The sequence below is a fragment of the Triticum dicoccoides genome, chromosome 1B (genome assembly GCF_002162155.2).
Source record: "Triticum dicoccoides isolate Atlit2015 ecotype Zavitan chromosome 1B, WEW_v2.0, whole genome shotgun sequence".
Classification (NCBI taxonomy): domain Eukaryota; kingdom Viridiplantae; phylum Streptophyta; class Magnoliopsida; order Poales; family Poaceae; genus Triticum; species Triticum dicoccoides.
In genome coordinates this window covers 168514479-168541305 of record NC_041381.1, presented here as the reverse complement: position 1 = coordinate 168541305, position 26827 = coordinate 168514479, and the positions used below count along the sequence as shown (strand labels likewise).

The window sequence follows — 26827 nt, the reverse complement described above, 5'->3', positions numbered from 1 at the left end:
CCCTAGACAAGCTCATGGAAACTACTTCCCCTACGAACCCTGGGGACGCACACAACCAACCCTAGTGAGCAGATCGACCCAATTTTCAACCCTACATCGGCATGATCGGCCTGAAAAACCCTAGTGCGCCGAGTGCAGGAACAGGGGAAGCAGAGGAACAGGGGGAGCGCGAATAAGCAGGTCCTTACCGTATTCAGGAGGGAACTCGTCGGGTTCCCTACGCCGCGGCTCCATGGCGCCTTGTGTCGCCGCCGATGAGGCCGACGGCGGCGTCGCCTCGCAGGAGGAGCGGGCAGAGATGAGGAGGAACATGGGACGTGGGTAGAAGGGAAAGGTTTTGGAAGGGGTTTGCATCGGGGCCGACGACCAGGTGCTTTTCTGTCGAGGGATGGACTTGTCTGCGAAATTGCTAAAGCGCGAGGGTTTCTTTGTAAAAATGTGATCCGGGCCCGACAGAGCCTACATGGCGTGCCACGTGTGCAGTTCGGGGTGGTTTTGTATAAATTTGTTACAGCAGACAAGTTGGAGGGCTATTTTTGTGGGGTTTTTTAGTTTTTGTATGAAACTGTTCCCACCCCTACAAGTTTATGTATCAATAATGGTATTAACTCTTTTAAAAAATAAACCAACACAATAATCACACATCATACACTTTCATCATGCAATGCGTGCAACACTTTTGTTTTGCATAACAAGATCGCAACTGTCGCACGTACAAGACCCTCCTTGCCCGGTTTTGGTACTGGAAACCCCATCGTCTGAACTTTGGTTTCACACATGAATGATTTGATTTATCGTGTTGTTCAAGCATCAGATGGGAGCTATGGTATGATTAGCAAAATAAATACGCACATACAAAGTATCATAATCAGTATGCACCATGGATCACAACAAGAGAAAGATATAGATATATACCAAAGAAATCATGCTAGGAATCAACAATATATGACGTGCCTAGCATACCATCAATTTTGATGCGGAAAGGAGCTTGTAATGATTTTTTATTAATCTTATTATGAATGGTTAAATACAACATCCATGGTAAATTATGAAACATACGAGTTTCTAAAAGCAACTAATTTTGGGAAACAATAGTTCTGGCAGCTACCAATTCATGGTCTTTTTTTTGAAGCTCTGATTACTACTATATCCATACGAGTTCTTCTGCAAGGTATGTTTGGTTTGTAAAAGCTTGTATAACATCTATTCGCAAAAAAAAAATATAAACTCGTAAAACATCAAAAAGTTCCCCACAAAATTTATGCGGGCAATTTCAAGCGACATGTGATCCAACGATCATTCTCCACTGAACACACATGATTGAAGGCTGGGTTGAGTTATGGTGCACAAATCGTTCAACTACTGTCGACGTTCACTTCAAAGGAACACCGTCGGCTGCAAACCACTGCGCACAGAATCCACAGCGTCCACGTCCCAAATCCCCAAAAAACCCAAGCTGAAACAAGCGCCTCTATCCTACCATCAGTTCCATCACTGTTCATTCCCTATCCATGCTCGCTCGCTCACCCCTTGCTCAGCACAGAGCAGTAAAAAACAGTTCTTTTCTGTCTGCAAACAAATAAATCTGAAACAGTGATAAATGAATCTGAAATACATTACAGAAAATCAAGAAAAAAATTCTCCTCTCCCTAGAAAGAAAACAAGAGGACAACGACAGTACACACTCACCCCTCTCTCTCTCACTGTCTACTAAAGAAAATAAAATGAAAATCTCCTTCTAAAAAAATGAAAATAGAAAAGCAAAGAGAGAGAGAGAGAAAGAGAGGTGAGGGTGAGGGGAGGAGAGAAGTAGAGAGAAGACCGGGGGGAGAGCAGAGACAGAAGAGAGAGCCAGCAGCCTCTCTCTCCACCCCCTCCTCTCCAGATGCTCTCCCTGCCGCCGCCGCCTCCCCGCGCGCTCCGCCGGCCCGCCCCAGCCGCCGGGTAGCCAGCCCGGGCCACCGACGGCCCGCGCCGCCCCGATGGGCCGCGGCGGCGCGCGCGACGGCGCCGGCCACGCTGCGCCCCCATGGCACTTGCTCCCGGACGAGGTCCTGGAGCACGCCTTCTCCTTCCTCCCCGCCGCCGCCGACCGCGGCGCCGCGGCGGCCGTCTGCCACGGCTGGCTCGGGGCCGAGCGCCGCTCCCGGCGCCGCCTCGCCGTCGCCAACTGCTACGCCGCCGCCCCGCGCGACGCCGTCGACCGCTTCCCCTCCGTCCGCGCCGCCGAGGTCAAGGGGAAGCCCCACTTCGCGGACTTCGGGCTGGTCCCGCCCGCCTGGGGCGCCGAGGCCGCGCCCTGGGTCGCCGCCGCCGCCGACGGCTGGCCGCTGCTCGAGGAGCTCAGCTTCAAGCGCATGGTCGTCACGGACGAGTGCCTGGAGATGATCGCCTCCTCCTTCAAGAACTTCCAGGTCCTGCGCCTCGTCTCATGCGAGGGATTCAGCACCGCCGGCCTCGCCGCCATTACAGAAGGTTGCAGGTGAGGCCCCGACTTTGGCGGTCAAGCTTTGAGCTAAGACAGGAGATTTGGGTGCTTCTTTGCTTCCTTCTCCTACAGATTTGAGCTTTGTTCGGTCATTTGAGCTTTCGGTTTTTGTGATCCAACTAGTTCTTGGTTCAGCTAAAATGATTACATTTTCCTCAAAATGGTTCAACGATTTTTTGAGCTAAACAACTGATTTTGTTGTGCGCGCTTCATTTGGCAGTTCTTTGGAATAGATGCAAGTTTCAGTTAAGATTTGATCTATTCCTAGTTTAAGTGTGAAAGGATTTGATCTATTCAAAGGAGCTGCTATTGTTATTTCTCTCCTAATAAGCTCAAGCGTGTTCTTGTGCTAGTCAAACGAGTGTCCTGTCTTTCAAAGCTTTGAACTGTGATTTGCGAACTAGCCTTCATCTGTTCTCCAGAAGCTTTGGCCCATGTTCGATTGCATTGTGTGAGCGTGATCTCTCGTGGACGGATCTGTGGGATTGGCAGACGATATATATCTATCTGTGTACCAATGATGGATGCATCCCTTTTTCTCTTTCTGCCAAAAGGATGGAATTATTTCTAGTTTAATTAAAACCAATCAGATGCGCCTTTACTTAAAAAAATGTATATCCCCACGTCATGAGCCTGAGGCACCGGATCTCGCTTGAGTTGTTCTCCTTTCCATTTTTCAGTTACCTTCGCGTGTGTTTGTGGACTTGCCATCCTGATTTGAGCTTCTAGATTCTAAAGAAACATGTCTTTAGCATGTTCTGAAGATATGGATTCCCATTACTGTGGTTTCCCTTTTTTTTGGGGGGATTCTCAAGGGAGAATGTGATATTTGCTCCTGTGCTCATAATGCCTGCATATAATGGACTAGTTAAACAAGCAACTTTGATCCCTTCCTTTGTATCTGATTAGTTGAGCTTGCGGGAATCCCTTACACAGAAAGTAGGAATTTATAAGATCCTTACCTTTTAAAAAGGAACTTGAAGGATTTGGTACATACGAATTGGGATAGAAATCCATAGTACTTAATGTGCACAGCCAGTACTGTTTCGATTGTTTTGATTGATAGGAAAGTATTAAGCTGCGAGGAAAGGCTAATGGTGTTTGATCAGTTTTTGATACTGTGTTATCCTGTGCAAACATAGAAGAGAGTCTGAACTCTGAAGTAACTGAATGTGCATTGTTATATTCTAGCCCAGTGCCATATATAAAGGTGCATAACAAATCATTAGACTGAACCTTGGTAATACAGATTGTTGTAATCAGTACTCTATCGACTATCGTCGAGAAAGAGAGTACAGTTACATTTTTTTCTATGTGAAAAACAAACGCTACATTCACTTGTGAGTGTTCTGTTGATTCTTGGACCTGCTATTCAGTTGTCCTTGAGCTTTTCTCATGTCTTCGTCCTAGAAAATTCTGACTACGTAGATGTGAGTGTGCACGCTTTGTATCATTTGGATTGGAAATGACATAGTAATGCAATGTAGTTTGTCAGAAACACTTTCCTTGTTCTTGTTTTGATAAATAATTTGGTATGTGTGAATTCAACATTTGATGAAGTCCTCAATATCTTGTTTTAGATGAGGTTGATAATTAACATAATTGAATCTAAGCTGGGGAGTTCATATTATTTTTCTTCCCTAAAAAATGTGTGGTTTGGAAGTAGTTGGGTCTGATGAGGGGGGGCCAGCTTTAGATCCAATTTATCGCAGTCTAGCTAGCTCATACTAATCATATCCTGAGGCTGCAAATAATGGAGATCTTAGCAAGTGTCCTTGTCAGCCAAGAAAAACCTGATTACCTTATTTTGCATCTAAGATAAGTTCCTGGACCGCCGCCTCATAGTTATGGAGACTTTAGATGTGGGCTGTTATACGCATTTTGTGAGCATTGAAGTATTTGAGTTTGTTTCTATTGTTACCTTTTTCATTGCTCCGTCTATCTGTATCGGTTTGCTTGTGCTTTATCCGCTAATTCTCTTGTTGCTGCTGTGGCTACCTTAAATCTGTTGATCTAGTATGCTTGAGAATATGGGAAAGGACACTAAAATAGTGGACATAGGTGCTGTAACCGCAAAGGCAAAGCAAACCTTATACGCTGAAGACAGATTTTTCCTAATGCTGCTTTACACTGATGTTCCTGTGAAGCACGTAAATCATATAACTTGTTCCAGACGGCTCAATCTCCATGAGACTCTAGATACTAGATGACACTAATTTACTGCAAATGTTGACTTCAAAGTTTACTGAGCACACAAAACACTGATATAACTGGAGTAAGAACATGAACAAAGATTAGTTGAACCCTGAATGAAGCAATACAATGTTTTATTTGCTGTATCCATTTTCGTTATCATGATCTTTGTAACGCCATAGCCAAGTGCCCAAGTGTACCTGCAGTTATTTGTTATTTTCTCATAAATTGCCTTAATTCTTCCACCAAATACTCGCATGGACTTTGTTTCTCAAGTGATGGTAGTGTTGATAATAGACTAATGGGCAACTCTTGCTCTGCTTTCATCATTTTTTTCAGATATGGTTCATGGCCTATCCTTGAGTTCTAATTTCTTTCTACTCCATGCTGCAGAAATTTAAGAGAACTTGACCTGCAAGAGAACTACATTGAGGATTGTTCCAGTCATTGGCTCAGTTACTTTCCAGAATCCTTTACTTGTCTGGAAACTCTGAACTTTTCATGCTTAGAAGGGGAGGTCAATTTCACTGTACTTGAGCGGCTAGTGAGCAGATGCCGCAACCTCAAGACTCTGAAGCTCAACAATGCTATCCCTCTTGACAAGGTTGCTAGCCTTCTTCGTAAGGCTCCGCAACTAGTAGAACTCGGAACTGGCAAATTTTCCGCTGAGTATCATTCAGATCTCTTTGCAAAGCTTGAAGCGGCATTTGCAGGTTGTAAAAGCCTGAGAAGGCTCTCTGGGGCTTGGGATGCTGTTCCAGATTACCTGCCAGCATTCTACTGTGTATGTGAAGGCCTGACATCACTTAATCTGAGTTATGCTACTGTGCGAGGCCCCGAGCTAATAAAATTTATTAGCAGATGCAAGAATCTGCAGCAATTATGGGTATGCTACTTGTGCTTTTAGTAGATATCAACTTCAATACCCACTCTATTTTGCAAATATACACTCACATTGCTTATGTGAATATTGCCATGAATACCTGATTAATGTCTCTCTTTGAACATAAGCTAGGATCTCCGTATTGGCATAAAACAGAAACAACTATGGTTTTCTGCCCCTTTCAGTTTGTCAAGCACTACAAGATATTTACTTGCCCCACAACAGTGTAGTTTGTAAAACTGAATTATGATCAATGTCTCACTTTCCATGTTTTCTTCATTAATATTTGCTTCATTGAGAAGTTTAAGCCGTGTTTTTCAGGTGATGGACCTAATTGAGGACCATGGTCTAGCTGTTGTGGCAGGCTCTTGCAGTAAACTGCAAGAGCTGCGGGTCTTCCCGTCTGACCCTTTTGGTGCCGGGCAAGTTTTATTGACTGAAAGAGGCCTTGTTGATGTTTCTGCCAGTTGCCCCATGTTGGAGTCAGTTCTCTACTTCTGCGGCCAGATGACGAATGAGGCCCTCATTACAATTGCAAAGAACCGTCCCAACTTCACTTGCTTCCGGTTATGCATCCTTGAGCCCCGTACTCCAGATTACGTCACACGGCAGTCTCTTGATGCTGGCTTCAGTGCCATTGTGGAATCATGCAAGGGCCTTAGGCGCCTCTCTGTGTCTGGCCTTCTCACAGATCTCGTGTTCAAATCAATCGGTGCAAATGGTAATTGTCTTGAGATGCTGTCAATCGCCTTTGCTGGGAACAGTGATCTTGGCCTGCATTATATCCTCTCTGGCTGCAAGAGCCTGAAGAAGCTGGAAATCAGGGACTGCCCATTTGGAAATAAGCCGTTGCTGGCAAATGCTGCCAAGCTGGAGACAATGCGATCCCTTTGGATGTCGTCGTGCTCATTGACCCTGGGCGCATGCCGACAGCTTGCAGAGAAGATGCCCCGCCTTACCGTGGAGATAATGAACGATCCTGGACGAACATGCCCTGTGGAGTCACTTCCGGATGATAGCCCAGTCGAGACATTGTATGTGTACCGGACAATTGCCGGTCCAAGGTCCGACACACCAGATTACGTCCAGATTGTTTAAGGGTACAGTGGTGTATTCATTTTCAACCTGGATTGGATTGGTACCTTCAACACCTTCCTAGCATAACGTAGAATTTTTCTGTCAAGTAGAAAGGCTGGTGGTTGGATGAAGATGTCGTAAAATCTCAACTCGGCAAGTGTAGGATGAGACTGGAGGCCTTTTCAGGTGTTAATAACTGTAGGAGGCTGGGTGGATTACAGAAACTGCTAGATAGCGTCATGAGAAAACGTCGGTTTGTTTTCTTTAGCGTGTTTAGTTCTTTTATGTATAAAGATATGGCGCCATTTTAATCTTGTATTGTACTGTACTACTACTGGATAAACTGTACCTGGAGCTGAGTTTTTGTCACCCCTACTTTTTTGGCCCCTCCTTTCAGATTATGTGTTGTTCTGGATGCTACTCCCTCTGTCTCAAAATATAAGAACGTTTTAAACACTACACTAGTGTCAAAAACGTTCTTATATTATGGGACGGAGGGAGTAAATAATTATGGTCATCTGGTGTTCTCTTTGTTCATGGAAACTGTGACATCTGAGTGCCTGGCCTTGGGTTTACGGTCATGCATGGAAGCACAGATTTGCCCCTTGATTGCAACCTCTGAGTGCTGGCTGATAGTAGAATGTAGCAAAATATAGATAGAGCTATATGTCAGAGGACTTAACTTTTGATTGCTTGGCTAATCAAAAGATGCCAAATGAGCTGGGTTTGACCCACTTGTAGATTAGATGGCTGATCATTTGACCTCATCTTCAGATGTCACATGGAATTTCATTCGTCTAGTACTCCCTCCGTTCGGAATTACTCGTCCAAGAAATGTATATATCTAGATGTATTTTAGTTGTAAATACATCCATTTTTGTGACAAGTAATTCTGAACGGGGGGAGTAGTTTGTAAGAGAAACATCTACAGTTCTCAGTTACCTGGGATTGATTGCGATTGAGCGATTTCAGCAAGAGCATCAATGCAACAATGCATTTAACTGATACTACATGATAGGATGTCGCCTGCTGGTTGTTGACATCAAAATCCAAGCTGCTATGCAGCCTATGCTGGATAGCAGGAACCATTTAGGATCGTATTTTCATCTCTCTCTTGCTGTGAGCTTCTGGTTTACCACTAGTAGTTCAATAGTACTCGTAGTTGGTTTAAACTGAACTTCTGACACCAACAATATTACACCTGTCTGTCACCTGCGCCATGCCATACAACTCGAACTGCATTCATTTCTGGAATCAAAAGGTCAAGTACTTGCCAGAGGAATCAGAAGGTATCTTTGGCGCGGAAGCATAACAACCCGAACGTACCTGTACTTGGATTCTTCAGCACATTTGTGTTTATGTCAGACTTGGGTACCATGTGCCAATCCTTGTAGCTCTTCGGCACTGAAGGGTTGTTTAGGTACCGGAATTATAGAGAAAAAGTTCTCATCAAGGGCTTAATGGTGTAACAGCTTCAAACCCTGTTTTGATTATCTAACAAATCCATGGATACGTAAAACTGAATTTTAAGGGAGCCCAAAAATTTAACTTTTAGACTACTAACAGACGTTTTTTGTTTGTTTGTAAAAACAACTTCTCTTTATAATAGATTGCAACAACCCGTGGCAGATCCATTTTTTTGTCTGTAAAAATGTATAATAGATGAGGATGGGGTGTCGACCCGTTGGCTGGGCAGCTGAGGTTGCTGTCAGCCCACCCGAGTTCAAGTCCCGGCTTGGACGCACAAAAATTTAGTATTGAAGTTAAGATGATGGACTGCCTCTCATTTACAACTTGTTTTAGGTTGCTAAGCTCGACCTCTCTACCTGTTGATCTTCTTATGCGGATTTTAGGAAGTGATGTAGGGCAAACCCTATAGGTGGCCTCATCTTCATGTATTGGAGGTGGATTTGAGAAACAATACGAAGAACACGGAGCAAAACAAGAGGAATCACAAGGGCAATAAATACAAATCAACACAACATGCAATATGAGGTACACATAGATAGATCCTTGATTAAAATCATCCACAAGTGAGAGACAGAACAAGATAGGGTTCTTCTTCCCCAAGTCCTTAGACAAGAAGGGCTTGAATTCCACATGAGGAATCTTCTTCATAGACGGAGGTCTTGTGCTCATGGAGCTTTCACTCGTAAGTGGCCTTGTACTCCTCGGAGTCTTCTCTCATAAGAGGTCATGTACTCCAAGTTTTCTCTCTAAAGAGGAGTCTCACTAGGGGAAATACATGAGCTAAGATCTAGTGTTTTGTCATATCTAAGGTGAGGGAGAGGATATATAGGTCAATCCACGAAGGTGTAGGTGGAGTAGGAGAGAGGGGGTATACGTAGCCTATGGGCCAGATTCCTGTGCCCAGGTAGGTTGTCGGACTATCCAGCTGAATCAAGTCGGACAATCCTGCAGCTGATGCTTGTTCGGCTTCGTGCGGCTGGCGATCTTTAGCAGTCAGACAGTCTAGGAAGTTAGCCAGACGTCTAAGGTATTGTCCGGCTTGGCGTTTTTGCTGTCGAGTGTCGCTGGGTCTTCAACCGTCCAGTCCGGCTACCTGATGGCAGTCGTTCCATCTTTGTCTTGCGCTCCTGTCTCCGCTTCCAAGTTTCCCCCAGGGATGGTGTAGGTGTACTCTTGTGCTTGCATTCCTCCTCGAGGCGCACGATGCTCAATTCTAACCTATTATGTATGATGGAGTAGGGTCAAGTAGTATACTCTAAGGGGTCAAGTAGACTCGTGTAAAGGAGAAGGTTCACCTTTATATGTAAGATGTGGGCGATTTGTGTGTCTCTTGACGATGGGGAACATGACACGGTGATGTCCATGGGATGCTCCGCGTCATCTTCCCATGGGGCAGATCTGACCTCGGATCAAAATCCTCATCACCATGAGAAAGACATGGCTTCAGACACTACAAAATATGGGATTGTTTGTGATGAAAATCCTCGTGATAGAAGAAAAACGGTTGCCTAAGATCATTTTCTGTGACGGAAACTATCACTAGCTGATTTCCTCTTGCGACGCCCCCTCGACATCTTTGGTGACATTTTGTATTGATTTTAGGTGACACATTTGGCTGTCACTAGGCATGTATATATTCTGCAACCGTGTTTAGTGTCACGGAAAATGTTGGACGGGTCCTTTTTTGAAAATGTAAATAGAATATAAGTAATTGTTTTTTTAGCTGACTTATTTAGTGGGATCTCTTTTTTTTAATAGCGGAAATTTCTTGGAACTGGGATCGTTCGGTTCCCTCCTAACTAAGTAATTGGGAATGTCGATTTAGGGCCCTCCTCCACTACCATGTCCATGGCGAGGCGAGAGGTCGGCATGACGAGGTGAGCGTGGGTGGGGCTGTACGGCAAGGGGACACACCCCTGCTGCACGGAGAAGTGACGCGGGACTGCGAAAGAGTGAAATAGGGGTGATTTCAGGTGTGTTCTATTTACTAAAAGACATCGTAGCAAAATTGTTTGGGTTTTCTGGATTAGGTTATGCAAATTCTTATGCACCTTTTATGTTTTTTCTAGCAATGGAGCAAAAATGGATTGATGCTGGACCAAAGATGACCCGGATATACAACCATGGTGTGAAGGAGTTTATGGATTTTGCGGTTTCTCACAATAACGGAGCTGAAGACATGCTGTGCCCATGCATGGATTGCGGTAATGGGCCCGCCATCCTATAGATCAAGTTAAATTTCATGAAGTGTCAATGGTATGTCCAAGACCTATACGAGGTGGATCTATCATGGGGAATCACTGGACAACGGTGAATGTAGGGTACAACCAATGATGGTGATTATGAAACCGACGAGTATGATGAGAGGTCCACAATTAATCTAAGTATGATAATATGGAAGCTCTCATAGATGACATGAAAAAAGAATCCATAAATAAAGAAGATGCATTTGGTGGGTAGGATATTTTTAAAAATCTCATGCAAGAAGCGCAGCAAGAACTTCATAAGGGATGTTGCACCGTGACTCGGTTGTGTTCACTATTAGGGTTCTCCATATCAAAATATATACCCGTATGACCAATAGGACATTCAATATGTTCTTTCAATGTTGAATTATGATTTTCTTGATGTGGCCTTTCTGAAATCTTATGTTGATGCTAAGAGAGCTCTTTCTGATCTTGGTCTTCGTCATGAGACGATTCATGTATGTAAGTATGACCGTGTTTTGTATTGGGGAGACCATGCCAACATCATTCATTGTCCCGAGTGTGGTACATCATGGTGGAGACACGTTGATGGAAAGGAAAAGGTTCCTCACAAGATCCTTTGGTACTTCCCGATAATCCCATGGTTACAAAGTCTTTTTCTTCGAGGGAAATATGAGAGCACACTGGGTGTCACAAGGATATGAGGGTTAAAAAATGTCATGATGCACCCTGCTAAGAGCATCTCGAACAGGCGCCCAACGCGCGGCGCGCCCATCGCTAGGTTTGGCGCAGCGCTGGCTCTAGCAGCCGCGCTAAAATGCAGTGCACGCGAGCAGCCGGCGCCTCACATTTGTTCATTTTGGACACAAAATAATAAATTTCACACATCAACACAAAACACATGGCATATAATTTGAATCACAAACATCATTCAACCAAGTTCGTGCCCAAAAGTTCAAATTCATGCCTACAACATCATTCAACCAAGTTCAAAATGCAAACCAAGTTCATGACACAAACGAAAGTAACAACAATCAAGCCTCGTTCTCGTCTTCATCCTCATCTTCCTCCGATTCATCCGACTCCTATGAAGACGATTCTTCCTCCTCTTCATTGTTGCGTGCCGCATCCTCATCACGTGAAGATCGGAAGGTGTTGCCAAGATCTTCAATGGCATCTTCATGCGAAGGTGGCACACCGGCGCCCGGAGGTGCACCCATGCCCCCAATGAGAGACGCAAAACTCATGCGACCCATGCCATCCATGCCGTCCAAGCCGCCCGGAGGTGCTCCAAAGCCACCCATGCCTCCCATGGTCTCCATGGTAGCTCCAAAGCCACCCATGGAACCCATGCCGCCCATGGTAGCTCCAAAGCCACCCATGGCACCAATGCCACCCATGCCGCCAAGGCCATTGCCACCCATTGTGCGAATCATGGCTCTTTTTTGGATCAAGACTTCTTCACGGGCAAGATTAACATACTCCTTTTGCGCATCATTGAATAAAGATGTGTCCAAGAAGAACAAGTGCTTCTCCCATTCCAACAATTTAGATTGCTCCTCCATGTACACCTTCCTCTCCTCCAATGCCACTTTCCTCTCCTCGGCCGCCACCCTCCTCTCCTCGGCCGCCAACCTCGTCTCCTCGGTCGCGGCATCTTGGTTCCTTGCCATTTTCCTCACCTTGTTGGCTTATTTTCTTGCATTGACAATTGCTTCCATATCATTTTTGAGCTCATCATCTCCTTTCCTCTTCTTCTTTTCTTTTGCGTCTTTCTTCGTGCCATCCGGTCGTTTTTGGCTTCGAGTATGAAACTAAGTTTGGTGTGGGGCTTCTCTTGCCATCTTCGCTTGATGCATCCTCTTCATCATCATCTTCCAAATCAATTGTTCTCTTGAGTTTTTTGCTCAAATCCAAATCATCAATATCCTCACGCTTCTTCCATTTCTCATCATCCTTCAATACTTCATAGCAATGAGGCAAGGTAAATGGCCTTCCTTTCTTGATCTTCCCCTTCTTGGTCCTCTCCTCCTCTCCTTTGAACAAGTTTTGTACAATATTTAACTACATGAAAACAAAACAAGTTAGCACAAGGAACACCAACAACAAGCATGATGAACATGAGGAATGATGAAATGACACTTACCCTATCATCATCATTGGTGCCACTTGGGTTCAACTTGTCAACCGCTTTTTGTACGGCCGCCCATTGTTGACAATCCCTATTGATGGTCGACCACCGGGAGCGAAGCGATCGTGCAGAGCGGTCAATTCCACTCACATTGTGAAGATCAAAGTGTTCTTTCATCCAGAGCTAATAAGCATCTCTACTTTGATCACCTCCAATGGATGGATCCCTCGACACGTCCAACCAAGTTTTTCATAGCACAACGTCTTCATCGTTGGTGTAGTTGCCTCCTCTTCCTTTTGGTGCATTGACAATGCCCTCCCCATCCTCGTCCACCTCGAACTCATGATCTTTGAAATGCATGTCATTGGTTTGAGACCAATGCGAATTATTCGAGCCAACACCCATAGTTGACATGTATGCATCATCGTTGACACTACAAAGTATATAGAACAATGCAAATAAGCTATCTATATGTATGCATTCAAAAAATAACAAAAAAAAGTTGGGGAAATTTTCTACCTTTGGGGCATATCGTCGAACACATTGTGCGCATCGGTTGCCGGCTCAACAAGTGAGCTCGCCGGCGCTTTGGTAGCCGTCGCGCCCGTCACACGCCCTGCAAGCTTCTTCCTCGACGCCTTCGAGGTGCCGGAGCCGTCCGCCGCCTTGTTCTTCTTCGCGAATGTCTTGCCCTTCTTCGGCCGTGCCGCATTTGGGAGCTTCGAGGGGGGTGCACGTGGCTTCATCACGGCGGGCGCCGGTGACGGTGTCCTGGACTAGGGGGTACTCACCACGTCGTCTCCCGATCAGTTGGATTGGGCCGAGGACCCCCATGGCCGTATACTCATGGGCCAGTCCGGACAGCTGCCGCATACAAGGAAGAATCAACAAGACTTGGCGATCAAGACAAGGACTCCTCCCCCACCGGCGTATTCGGCTAGGACTCTTGTTATCCTAGGCCTCTGGTGCATTATATAAACAGGGGGCCAGGCTAGTCGATAGACATATACAACAACAATCATACCATAGGCTAGCTTCTAGAGTTTAGCCTCCTTGATCTCGTGGTAGATCTACTCTTGTAATACCCACATCATTAATATCAATCAAGCAGGACGTAGGGTTTTACCTCCATCAAGAGGGCCCGAACCTGGGTAAAACATCGTGTCCCTTGTCTCCTGTTACCATTGATCCTAAGACGCACTGCTTGGGACCCCCTACCCGAGATCCGCCGGTTTTGACACCGACATTGGTGCTTTCATTGAGAGTTTCGCTGTGTGATCGGCGAAAGGATTAATGGCTCGACTGCAGGTCAACTGCGACGTCGGCTTCTTTGCCACCAGCTCAACTGGTCCCCTTGGCTTGACCGAGGACTATGCCCTACCTCCGATCATCATGTTCGGATGAAGGCCTTCATCAACATCAACTCCGATCTTTATTAAGATCATGGAGGAATCATCCAGGGAGCCCGGGGGCTCAACGTCAACATGGCCCTCAGGTGACCGTACTATTTTTCTGGACAGCGGACTTGTGTCTGCCGCCACCGCCTCCTCGGGTGTCGTTTTAACGATCGCTTCGGTGGAATTGTGCGAAATTAAGTCTACAACAACCCTGCAAAAATTTCGTCGAGTTCCGATGGAGGAATCTCCGGTAATCTCCGATATACCGGAGCCCTGTTGAATCTGGACGAGAATCCGGACGAGTTTAGGGCGTGGTATCCAGCATCTAGCTCAGACGTCCTTTGGAGGATCCAACCGTTGATTTGCTGCGGAATTCCCATATCTACCACCTGCCAAAAATTCAGCTCGATTCGACCGTCCAAACTCCGGGAAACTTCTGATTAGTGCATCACTTTTTCGATCTGTTTTCTACGCGAGAACGAATCCGACCCAAATTCGTCTTCTTTATGAACGGGATCTCGGACATCCTTTTTGAAGGAAGTTTTCATATGGGGTGTTGTGTTTTATTCTCAAACACATCCCAGTAGTATTAAAAGTATTCTTGCAATACGAACTTCACCGTCGCGCCGGTGTCAAACCAGCCCGACAACATCACTCCACGGCGGCCGACCTGCGTTAGACACGTCGTCGCTTTGTTGAGCCGAGCTCAATTTCTTCGGATCATCATCTCAGCAAGCCAAACAAGATTCCGGCATCGCGAAGGATAAATCATCACCAACATCGCCGCCCCACGGATTACACGGAGCGGGCATAGCAACATCGCCGCACGGTCGCTTCATCAAGCCGGCATCGACCACGTCACGACCTGCATCGGCAGGGCCGCACTATTGCTTCTTCAAGCTGGTGTCCATCACGCCGACCTACTTCGACATCTCGGCTGGACCGGGGGCTTCGTCATCTCTTCATCAACCTACTCCGGACACTTCGGCGTCACTAGCCGACCAGACATTGGTGCGGACCGAGTCCCAATTTTGGGAATCACCTTCCTTCGGATTGCTACAACAAATAAACCAGGTGCTATTAATCCTATTATTTCTTTTTGCTTGTTTGGGTTAAATTTTTCCCAAGGAATTATTACTCTGGTTAGTACAGCATATGTACACAGGTCTATCAAATGGTGGCCGCATTATCGACGATCGCATGATGGTTCGGTCAGTTTCCGTACACAGTTCGGCGAACGCCGCATCCGGAACTCGGACCGACCTGTGAATCCAGGCTTTGCCACGCCTTTATTGCATTACGCCGACGACCTGCATCGACATCGACTTCGGCGCCAGGCCATATTTCTTTCACTACTCACTTTGCATAAATTATTTATTATGCAACATTTTTTTAATTCCTATTATTACTATTATCCCCGGTTTGCACTATTTTTTGTGCACAGGAAAATGATCCAGCTGGACTATATCCTTTGACGTCACCTCGGCTGGACGGGGGGCTTCGTCAACACTTCATTACCCCATGCCGGGGACTTCGGCATCACTCTGCCATCCTGCATTGACCGTGCTATGTCACCACTTCGGAGTGCCGAGCTCCTTGCTCCGCCACCTTGGGACCGGCTTGGGGGATAGAACCTTGTCCCGCATCAAGCTCGGACCGCATCGTCAATACATTAACCAGCTAAGTTGCCTTCATGCTCAAAGTTTTACATTTCTAACTTGTGTTCGGTTCGACCAAGAATTATACTTTTTTGTAAAAAAGTTGCTTGTAAAAACTTTTTCCTTGTCGAAACTTTGTTAGCACACACTTGACGCGCTACCCGCGCTCATTATACCTGGGGGCTTCTTTAACAGAAGCTTATTAATACGGGCTTTATGCCCAACACATGTGTCACACTTCCGCATGTACCTTTTATTCACCATTATATGCATCGATATGACTTAAGTTTTGGCCAAGCTGGTTTGCCTGGCTCCTGTGCTTACCCCTAAGTTCCCGATTGTTTGGCTAGGTGGTAAAGGGAGCACCTCTGCGATTGTTACTGCCGGGTCAGTCGGATATGTACCACAGACTGGGTGAAGCCGAAAGCTAGCGTTCTTAAGGGAATACTCGGTCCGTGAACTAAAAGATGATTTCTTACCTATTTATTTACCTGCCCCCAGATGTTTTTCTGCTCTTTTCGCAGTCCGGACATGCACTTTAGGGCATGCCTCCCAGGGAAAGGAACCCCTAACGGAACTATTCTCCCTGGAAGATGTTTCTTACTAACCATGTAATATAACATAACTAGTTGGGCACTTGTCTGATAAAGCACTAATGACCCCTACGCCTGGTCTCCACGCATGCCCCGGTTTTTATAACTGCGAGGGTATTCGGACACACTCCCGTCCAGAGGTTGAAGCGAAAAGGTCCACTACGACAAACGATCTACAATCCGGCTAGAAGGCATTCTACATGTCACCTTACATTTTATAGTCAAATTTTACCCAAGTCGCTTGGGGGCTCTTATATTTATTTGAGCCGTTTCATACTAAGTGTTTTTCTTCTTAGTCGTTGCAAAGTTAAAGCACGGCAGAAGCACTTTTTTCTAAAGTCCAATTTTCGGATCGGCACCGAACACTTGATCTTGTTCAGACGTCATGTTTTTACTGACGTTTTTTGGTTTTCAAAGCTTATGGCACTTTTAACTATTTGTGTGTTTTCAGCACAAGTCTCACAGTGCAACGCCGGACACCTTTAGAGATTCGGCAAAAATATTCTCGAATATTGCTATATATGCATCAGCTTCGAATTGTGTCTTCGGTCAATAGTTGGGTTGCCCGGCTCCCGCGCTTGCCTCCTACGTTCCGCTTTGTTCGGCTAGGTGTGCAAAGGGAGAACCACTGCGATTGTGCTTCCAGCTCGCATGGTCAAGCACCTCAGTGGAGAAAGCCGAAAACTGACTGTCACAATAGGTGTAAACTGGTCAGCGATCCGATGACTATATTAAATGATGGGCCATTCATAACATTGGCCGAAGTGTTTATGGCTTGACCTCGACTATCGCCGAACACTACCGGGGGCTAGTAACTGGCCCCCCAAACTAAATCCTCAATATTTGGCTCTTCCATTAGAGCTGAGGTTCATGATCATGCTTAGCATGACAACCCAAAGAAAGGAACCGATAGCGGGACTATTTTCTTTGGAAGACATTTCTTCTGTTAAACAGTAATATAACATGTCTCTCCGCATACCTTTGTTTATAAAACCATATGGCCAGATTGCCTTGTTTGTTGTAAATCTTTTCCCTCATAAAGGCTTTATAAAGTAGGACAAACACTCCTCGGCTATTGGCCGAGGAGGTGGAAGCCGATGGCCGGTCAACAAAGTTTTGTACAATGCGGATCCGAGCATTAATGATGTAAAGTACTTGGATACATAGAGTCATTACACATAATTTGTGATTTTACTATGGATATCGATCCTTAACTCGGCCTCCCGTGCCCGCATTAAGGCTCGGGGGCTACTGGGCTTCGGGCTTATTATTTACAAATATTAAAGGGGCACATCAATCCCCTGATCTGGTGTTGCCACCCGACCAGTGTCTCGGGGGCTACTGCATTGCCTGTTCTATGCAGAAAATTTTAAGTGCAATACAGTTTCCGAGGAGATTTTGATCCTTAGGTTGGTAGGCCGCACCCAACCCGAGTCTCGAGGACTGAGCACGCCGGTTTTTGTGTCCTGAAGTATTCTGTCGAGCTAGGACTTGATCCTCAGACCGATTTTGCAAATCAACCTGAGTCTCAGCGGTTACTGGGATCAGCGGTCTTATGTCATCCTTCAGGTGCATCTCGGGTTTTAGACCAATACACTCCTTGAGGGCTACTGGCTATATATCTCGTCAGAGAATAAATTGCATCAATAAAAAATATTGACAAAAATCGGCCCACATTCGGGGTGGTGCACCACCTCGGAAGCAGACCGGCATAAAGCTCGGACGCTAGTGGCTGGCTCCATAGAGGGCATTTCCGGCATTAAGCCCGGCTAAACTCCTTCAAACTTCTTTGAACCAAGGTGATCTACGACACCTCGGATACAGTCCGGCGTTGGAGCTTGGATACATAGTCCGGCGTTAGAGCTGGGAAGCAGTCCGGCATTGGTGCTTGGCTGCAAAAGATACCTCGAATGCAGTCCAGCGTTGGAGCTCGGACGCAAGAGGACATTGCCGCCTGGGAACAACTTCAAACCCGAGGTGTGGCATAAAAATAACAAGGCATTGATAAAGGCCGGAAACTTAAAGGGGCTCCTCGGATACCCGACATATAAACTCGTCGAATGCATTTTGGTGATCCTCAAGATCGAAGATGAGAAGATTTGTTGAACCAGTTTTCAAGACCGGCAACCGAAGATGAAGAACAGTTCGGAAGAATCGAGGAGCGTCCCTAACTTGAAGACCGGTTCAGGGGGCTACTGACGGTGTCCTGGACTAGGGGGTACTCACCATGTCGTCTCCCGATCAGTTGGATTGGGCCGACGACCCCCATGGCCGTATACTCATGGGCCAGTCCGGATAGCTGCCGCATACAAGGAAGAATCAACAAGACTTGGCGATCAAGACAAGGACTCCTCCCCTACCGGCGTATTCGGCTAGGACTCTTGTTATCCTAGGCCTCTGGTGCATTATATAAACAGGGGGCCAGGCTAGTCGATAGACATATACAACAACAATCATACCATAGGCTAGCTTCTAGAGTTTAGCCTCCTTGATCTCGTGGTAGATCTACTCTTGTAATACCCACATCATTAATATCAATCAAGCAGGACGTAGGGTTTTACCTCCATCAAGAGGGCCCGAACCTGGGTAAAACATTGTGTCCCTTGTCTCCTGTTACCATTGATCCTAAGACGTACTACTTGGGACCCCCTACCCGAGATCCGCCGGTTTTGACACCGACAGCCGGCGCGACGCCACCCACCGCCGATGTCATCCGTGGCGGCATGAAGAGGCCGCACGCGAGGCCGATGCTCGAAGGAGCTTCGGTGGAGGCGAGGCCAACGCTCCCAGCACTAGCACTACAAAAGAAAGATACATCCGTGACATTTTGGGCCGAACGAATTTTTTTCCTGTCATACTTATGACACTTCTATGACGATAATTGTGACAAAACCCAGTATCATCATAGAAGTGGTGGGCTCCTACTTCTATGACAAAAAATCATGATAGAAAATGGGCTTTTCATCCTGGGCGGGCCGGAGACGCAGCTGCATAACATTCTTTGGGCCGTCCTTGATGGAAAAAACTATGGTAGAAGCAAGGGCGAGGAAAATATCGGGGAGTTCCCGGTTACGGTGGGTGGTCGGGGGCTAAGCGATGCGCGTTTCTCTCGTACCGTACGCGCGTGGGTGCGAGGCGTTGGGCTCTAACTGAACACGAGCGATTGCACTAGCTATGTTACTGAACCCGAGTGATTCCTTCGCTACTGCTGCTAACTGAAGCCGACCGAACCCTGCTGCCTCCTTCCCTTGATGAACAGTGAGTGTTGTTGGGGGGGGGGTTGGATGAACAGTTCCGGTTGGGGGTGCATGAACAGGACCCCCGTGGTGTTGCCTCTGGATGAACATGACCCCGATCGAGCCGGTTGGGGCTGGATGAATAGGACCCCATGGAGGGCAGGATGAACAGGACGACCCCGTGGAGGGCTGGTTGAACAATAGCCGGTGGAGGGCTGGATGAACAGTAGCCCGTGGAGACGTGGTTGAACAGGACCCTGTGGATAGGGTTGGTTGAACAGTAGCCAATGGAGTAGCGCGCGGTGGAGGCTGGATGAATAGGAGCCCGTGGATGAACAATCACAGGTGGAGGCTGGAGGAGGTCGACGGTGGATGAACAGTAGCCCGTGGAGGCCAGAGGAGGTCGACGGTGGAGATGAACAGTATCCCATGGAGTCCCGTTTTGCGGTACGCCACACCCCTCCCGATGAACAGGACCCCCGTTTCGACCGTAGAGCTCCAACACAAGTGTGTTTCCTCTGTTTTGCGGTACGCCACACCCCTCCCGATCAACAGGACCCCGTTTCGACCGTAGGAGGTACAACAGAAGTCCGTTTCCTCTATTTTGCGGTACGCCAGATCCCTCCCGATGAACAGGATCCCGTTTCGAACGTGGCCGGTCGAACACAAGGCCATTTCCTCCGTTCTGCGGTATGCCAGACCTCGTTTCCATCGGCTGTTCCGTCCGAGCCCTCCTAATGAACACAACGATGCATTCCGTTCCGACCCAACCGGTTGGCTCCCCATGAACACGACGACGACGCAGTTTCTCTGCTCCGACCCGGCCATGTACATGAGCCCTGGCCGTATGTATGCGCGAGTAGGTGTTCGAGACCCCACCCGTATGTACGTACGTGGCCGTATTTACTTTCTTGCACTCTGACCGTTGTACGTACGTGTATATGCTACGTGTGCTGCTCTACTACGACACGTGCGTGCCTCTACTACGCCACGTGCGCGCCTCTACATCGACCAGTATGTACGTACACATTCGCGACCAGAATGACAATGCTACGTACGCTTCGACCAGGTGGGTCCCGACTGTCAGGCACTTCCTTGCGTGCGAAGATGTAGCTGGTGGGTCCCAGTAGTCAGGGGGGCGAATCGTTTTTTTTTGCCCAGACACACTTCCTTGTGTGCGAAGATGTAGCTGGTGGGTCCCAGCAGTCAGGGGGAAACATTTTTTTCATGAAATACGGTTGCCCGTCTGATGGGTCCCTGCTGTTAGGTGGAGGAATCATTATTTTACGCGTAATAAGGAGGCACTTCCTTGCTGCGTCCGTGGACCCAGCTGTCAGCCTCTCCACGTATAGTACTCTTCTGATGGAAGTCGGTCGTTGACCACATTGACCACGCCATGCCGAGAGCACCAAGGCGATGGACGACGACGAGGCATAGGAAGTGGACAACGTGGAGCCGGGGAAGATGCGGTAGTGGATGCCCACGCGGAGAGGAGTACGAGGGTTCACTGGTTCGGCTGCGGTGTGAGGCTGCCGTCGCCGCAGGATAACAGGGGGTGTGGGTGAGTAGAGGGATGGCCTGGCCAGCGGTGGGAGTAGTAGGGATGGTGAGGCCTCTGCGGCATCACAGCCGGCCACGGGAGGTAGGAGCACGCGGCACGACCGACGCTGGTTTGGGCGGCTGGAGCAAGAAGACCAGAGGTTGAAGAAGCACTACTGCCGTTGGATGAACATCGTACGGTAACTAGAGCTAGAATCATTCATATTGACTAAGTTGACAAAGCCCTCCGTCCCCGTCAAATTGGTAGGCCCACAAGTCAGCCTCCCACTTTGCTGGGTTCCAGCTAGCAGGGAGAGTATTCATTTTTTTGTGTGTAATAAGGAGGCACTTCCTTGCGTGCGAAGATATAGCTGGTGGGTCCGACCTGTCAGCAGGGGGCATGCTTTTTCGCGAAATACAGAGGCCCTTCCGGTGGGTCCCAGATGTCAGGTGGAGGAATCATTATTTTGCACGTAATAAGGAGGCATATCCTTGTGTGTGGCCGTGGACCCAGCCGTCAGCCTCTCCAAGTACAATCCACGTCCGATGGATGTCGTTCGTTGACCATGTTGACCAGGCCACGCCGAGAGCACCATGGCGGTGGACGACGGCGAGGCCTAGGAAGGGAACGACATGGAGCCGTGGAAGACTCGACAATGGTTGCCCATGCGGTGGGGAGTACGAGGGTTTACTAGTCTGGCTGCCGTCACCAGAAAATAACAGGAGGTGTGGGTGAGTAGAGGAATGGCCTGTCCAGCAATGGAGTAGGATGGGGCGGTGCGGCCTGTGCGGCAGCATAGCCGACCACGGGAGATGGGAGCAGGCAGTCCCACCGGCGCTGGTTTGGGCAGCTGGAGCAAGAAGATCAGATATTGAAGAAGCAGCACGGCTGTTGGATTAACATCCAACGGTTGCTATTGCTACAATCGTTTGTGGACTAAGTTGACAAAGCCTTTCGTACACGTCAACCTAGTAGACCCACAAGTCAGCCTCCAAATCTGTCCCAAACATCATACAACCCGAAATTTCTAGCCAGATTAAATTAATTTTACTAAATATACCTTAATTTAAATTCAATGAAATTTTACCCGCACAAAAACAATGAAATTTAAAATATCAAAATCTGAAAGAAAAAAGTATTTTGGAACTAATTGCCTATTTGCTGTGTTTTTTTCATTTTACAGAACATTTATTATTACTTATAGCCTCTTTCTTATTACTTATAGCCTATTTTCTGGGCAAAATGCATCCCTCCTCGTCTTGAAAGATTTCCGGCCCAGCAGGGCGTAGAAAAGCAAGTAGGCCTACATTGGTTATTCTACAAAAAACAAAATATCTGACTAGCTATTTTTAGAAAGGAAAAAAACAAACTAGGCTGGTCATGTGCTAACCATATGAAATAAAAGCCTGGGCTAGACGGGCCACAGCTCCCGCATAACCCAGTTGATACCCTTCTCCGTCCCGAAAAAACAAAATTACTACGCACTGCTGGGTCCCTACTGTCATCCTCACCATGTACAATCATCTCCTTATTCCTCTCGGTTGTTGACCATGTTGACAACACCGGAGGGCGGCGCCGCGGTGAGCGAACCAAGGCGGAGGACGATGGTGAAGCCTCAGACGGGAACGAATAGGAGCCGGGGAAGATGCACAGAGTTTGAGGGTGCAATGTGTCCACGATGAGTGCGCGGCAGCACAGCCAGCCGTGGGAGGCGGGAGTAGGCGGTCCCGCCGGCACTGGTTTGGCTTTGGCGGCTCGAGGAAGAAGAGACTGAAGAAACACGACAGACGTTGAATGTCAATCCAATGGTCAAGGTTGGCACAATCGTTTGTTGACTAAGCCGACACCAAGTAGCATACTTTTTATATATAGGAAGAAAAGAAAAACGGGCTCGTTCGCCTGATAACATTCCCGAAACTGTGACCGTTCGATCTTGCGTCGCAACTAAAACTGTGAGAAAAATGTGTTCGTCTGCCGTCCTCCTCCCAGGGCACGTTCGCCACATAAGTGACTAGCACCCTTGGTTTTCAACCGAGAGGTCTTGGGTTCGAGTCTCAGGAACTCTCAATTTTGTCCTCCTTCCTTCCTCGCAAAAAAAGAAAGAAAATCAAAGACTTGACAAGGCGTACAGAAGAAGCTAGTGTACCAGTAAGGAGACATTGCTGAGGTTTAGAAAAAAGAGAGACGTGCTCCTGTAGCTGGTGATGAGGATACGGACCTGGGGTAGGGTCATAGGCCTGACCTATACGTCTTACCCAAGGTCACTACCCTGGAAGATAAAAGGACCAAGAGACAACAGGAGAGCCCCGGTTGTACACGTCGAGTGCAATCCACTCGACGGCCACATCACTCGGAGGTCTTCCTCCCTACCGTCACTCGACCATATGGAGAGTCATTCGACCATACCGAAGACCAGGAGTCACTCAATGCTGTAACGGTCAGGGATTCACTCCGTAGTCTTTAAGATCATTAATAGCACTTAAGGCCGACGTTACGAGTAACGCCCATACTTTATGTACATTAAGTCCCTTGTAATGGGGGTGGACGAGGGTCCTAGCGCACTCTATTTAAGCCACCCTCCTCCTCTGGCACAAGGGTTCGCACCCCCTGTAATACAACACACATAATCCAATCGACCGCCTCCGGGCACCGAGACGTAGGGCTGTTACTTCCACCGAGAAGGGCCTGAACTCGTAAACCTCGTGTGTACACCTTCACCATAGCTAAGATCTTTCCTGTCCATACCTACCCCCTTTCTACTGTCAGTCTTAGGACCACGACAGTTGGTGCCCACTGTGGGGCAGGTGTCTTAGCGACTTGTTGGTGAAGTTGCAAGTTTTACCGGTCATCATCATCATGATTTCCGACGGCGGATTGGCAGAGGGCCACGAGATCCGTCTCGGCGCGCTCGTTTTCGTCACCGACGACTCCGCGTGGCTTCAAGAAGCTCCCCTGGACACTGAGGCGCTCCCCGTCCGAGTGGTGACGCACTTCCGCGCGTGCGTTCGTGGTGTCCTTCTCCGGCAGCCGTCGACTCAGTATCGGTCTGCTCCGATGGTGTCTTCCCTCCGCGCTGTTCGCCGCCGCAAGTGGTCCAGCCGATCGCGGCTTCAGCGATGGGTGAAACACGTGGTGGCTCGGTGTCATGGAATTAACACGTCAGATGTCCTCGTGAAAGGACTTAGTCGTGGAGCCATCACGACTGGTTAGCTTAAAGGGTTAAACCGGACAAAGCACACGAGAGTTTTATACTAGTTCGGCCCCTTACGATGAAGGTAAAAGCCTACGTCTAGTTGTGATGGAATTATTGGGGTCTCGATTGTCAGGGAGAAAACACGCTATTCCTGGCTCTCGAGTTGTTGTTTCTTGTCCCTAAACCGTCGCTGGGTCATCCCTATATGTACACAGGTTTTACGCCCGGCCGGTTTACGGAGTCTCGAGGCCGGCTCATACAAGTGTCCGGCTCGGTCTCTCCCTTCCTAACTTACAATACAAGTTATACAACCATGGCGGTTTACCACTATGGGCCCTAATCCGCCTTTGGGCTCTGGGCCTCTAAGCTTCATCAGTAAAACGCCATCTTCTTGGTCTTCATGGGCTTCAATATAGTTGAGGGTGAACCGGCCCCTCCTAGGCGGTTTACACTCAGTAGTTATATCCCCAACATTAGGCCCCAAGTTGATTTGAACCAGTTCATGTCAATCTTCAATATTTAGAAAAATTCCGTGAACGTCTTCTTACATTTCTCGTAAACCGCCATGATGTCTTCTCCCTGTAAACTTTGGTAAATCGCCATGATGTCATCTTTCGATATTGCAGTGAATCATCATGACGTCATCTTTGTGTAAAAAGATAAAAAAGATTCCCTTCATTTAATTAATTCCCGAAAATCAAGGCGACAGCTGTGCCCCTTGCCGCTTCAGGCTCCTCGATTCTCGCGCCTGCTGCTTATCTCCTTGCCCTTTATAAATAAGACCGAGGGGTCCTTCCATTTCCCCCCTTCGCCTCTTCACATCTTCTTCCTCCTCGCGACCCCGAAGAACTCAAGCCCTGCCGCCGCCGTCGACCTCGAAGTTCTGCCTCATCCCTGGCCGTTACATCAACCTGAACGTACCAGAGATCCGACGCTCTCCTCTGCCACTCCTGAGAATCCGGTAAGTCCTTCTCCCTCAACCCTAGATCTGCATTAGGTTTTTGGTGCTTGACTGTGTTCATCAGTGTTCGCCCGAGCTTGATCACTTTACCCTTGCTCTCTTTACTGTCTCGTTGAATGTAGACTAGGTTTATATTTTCCTTCTGCGGCTGGATCTGTAGTTTTAATCTGCCGTACTACAACATCTTGCTGTTCCTGGATAGATCCCATCTGGACCTTCTCTGTTCCACTTAACGCCATTGTAGGGCTCATAATATTTTCTTTACTGAACCATGGTAGATCGAAAATTATATCACCATTTTGTGAAACTTGTTTCCGCAAGACTTAGTGAATTTCAGCTCTGCTGCTTCGAGTATAGGCGGTTTAACTTCATAGAAATCATAATCCGCCTGGTACCATTAGCCCTCACTTAAACCGCCATCCTGACTTGAGTAGCAATAGCCAGTTTAACATTTATATATACGTTGATTAAATTCCCCGGTTTAACACCGGTTTGTGCACATCAACCTTGAATCGTAAACCGGTCTTCGCACTTCCTTTTCAGTTTGTCTTCCAAAATGACCAAGCAATTCGCCGCTTGCAACTGGGTTCCTTCCCAGATCACAGAAACGCAGCTTAATGGATATGTTTTAACTGGCGCTTTGGCCAAAAAAGATGTCCTTCATTGGCGAGTTCCTGGCCCTGAGTGCCCTCCAGTACTTCAAGATGGAGAAGTGATTGTGTTCATGCAGCATCTAGACCGGGGGTTTAGCCCTCCCGGTTCAAAGTTTTTCCGAGATGTGCTTGCTAGCTTTCAACTCCATCCTCAGGATATTGGACCAAACTCTGTGTCCAACATATGCAATTTCCAAGTGTTATGTGAAGTTTACCTTCAAGAAGAACCAACTGCTGAGCTCTTCCGTGATTTCTTCCACTTAAACCACCGAACTGAATTTTCTGACAGCCCCAATACTGAACTTGGCGGAGTATCGATTCAGAAGAGGAAAGAAGTCAACTTCCCACACGCCAAACATCACAGCCATCCTAAAGACTGGAATCAAACATGGTTCTATTGTCAGAACACCGCTCCTGCTCATGAAAACCCTCTACCTGGTTACCGTGCTCACCGGCTCAGCAATGGCCATCCACTACCTCCACGGCTTACTGCCAAAGAATGACAAGCTTATGCACCTCAACTTGCTAAGCTCCGGGCCTTCCTAGCAAATGGCTTAACCAACATTGACCTCGTTCGTTGCTGGGTTTCATGGGGTATCCTTCCCTTAAGCCGCCGCTCCAGTTTGATGCATGAGTATACCGGGAACATCAAAGACCCTCAACGGTATCATGAAATAGAAATGACTGGCAATGAGGTCACTGAATCCGTGAAGAAGATGCTGGATGAACCGATCGGTGAATGCAGCAAAACCGGATTGGCCCCCTTCTATACCTCCAACAAACCGCCAGCAGTAAGAAGTTTACCTTTTCTACCTTTTTTTGATCCTTCTCCGCTTTAACTTTTTCCTGACAACCTTTTGTTTATCTGTATAGGCCAGAGATCCTTTCTGGAAGAGGAAAGCTTCAGACAAACCGGTGAGGGCTCCTCGTGCAAAAAGCAAAGTCACAAATAAAGCAGCCAAGAAGAAAACCGCCGAGTCCTCTGATCCGCCCGAAGACGTTGATGAGTCGGATCAAGAGGTAGAACTTGACTCCCTTGGTTCATTTTTCATACACCTTATTGACAATGACTATTCCCAGGATGATGCGGAGGCCAGCCGTGCTGATCATATCGAGGTAATCTCCCTTTCCTCCGATTCAGAACATG

The 26827-nt window shown here is 47.5% G+C and overlaps 1 protein-coding gene across 1 annotated transcript; it reads left to right on the top strand.

The window, feature by feature from the left end:
• Window positions 1-1967: 1967 nt before the first annotated feature.
• On the top strand, window positions 1968-7037 carry LOC119326103 (transport inhibitor response 1-like protein Os05g0150500). Its single transcript, XM_037599809.1, has 3 exons — window positions 1968-2482; window positions 5075-5567; window positions 5886-7037. Exons 1-3 carry the CDS (start codon window positions 1983-1985, stop codon window positions 6660-6662), a joined length of 1770 nt encoding a protein of 589 aa, XP_037455706.1. The 5' UTR covers window positions 1968-1982; the 3' UTR covers window positions 6663-7037.
• The last annotated feature ends 19790 nt before the right edge of the window (window positions 7038-26827 follow it).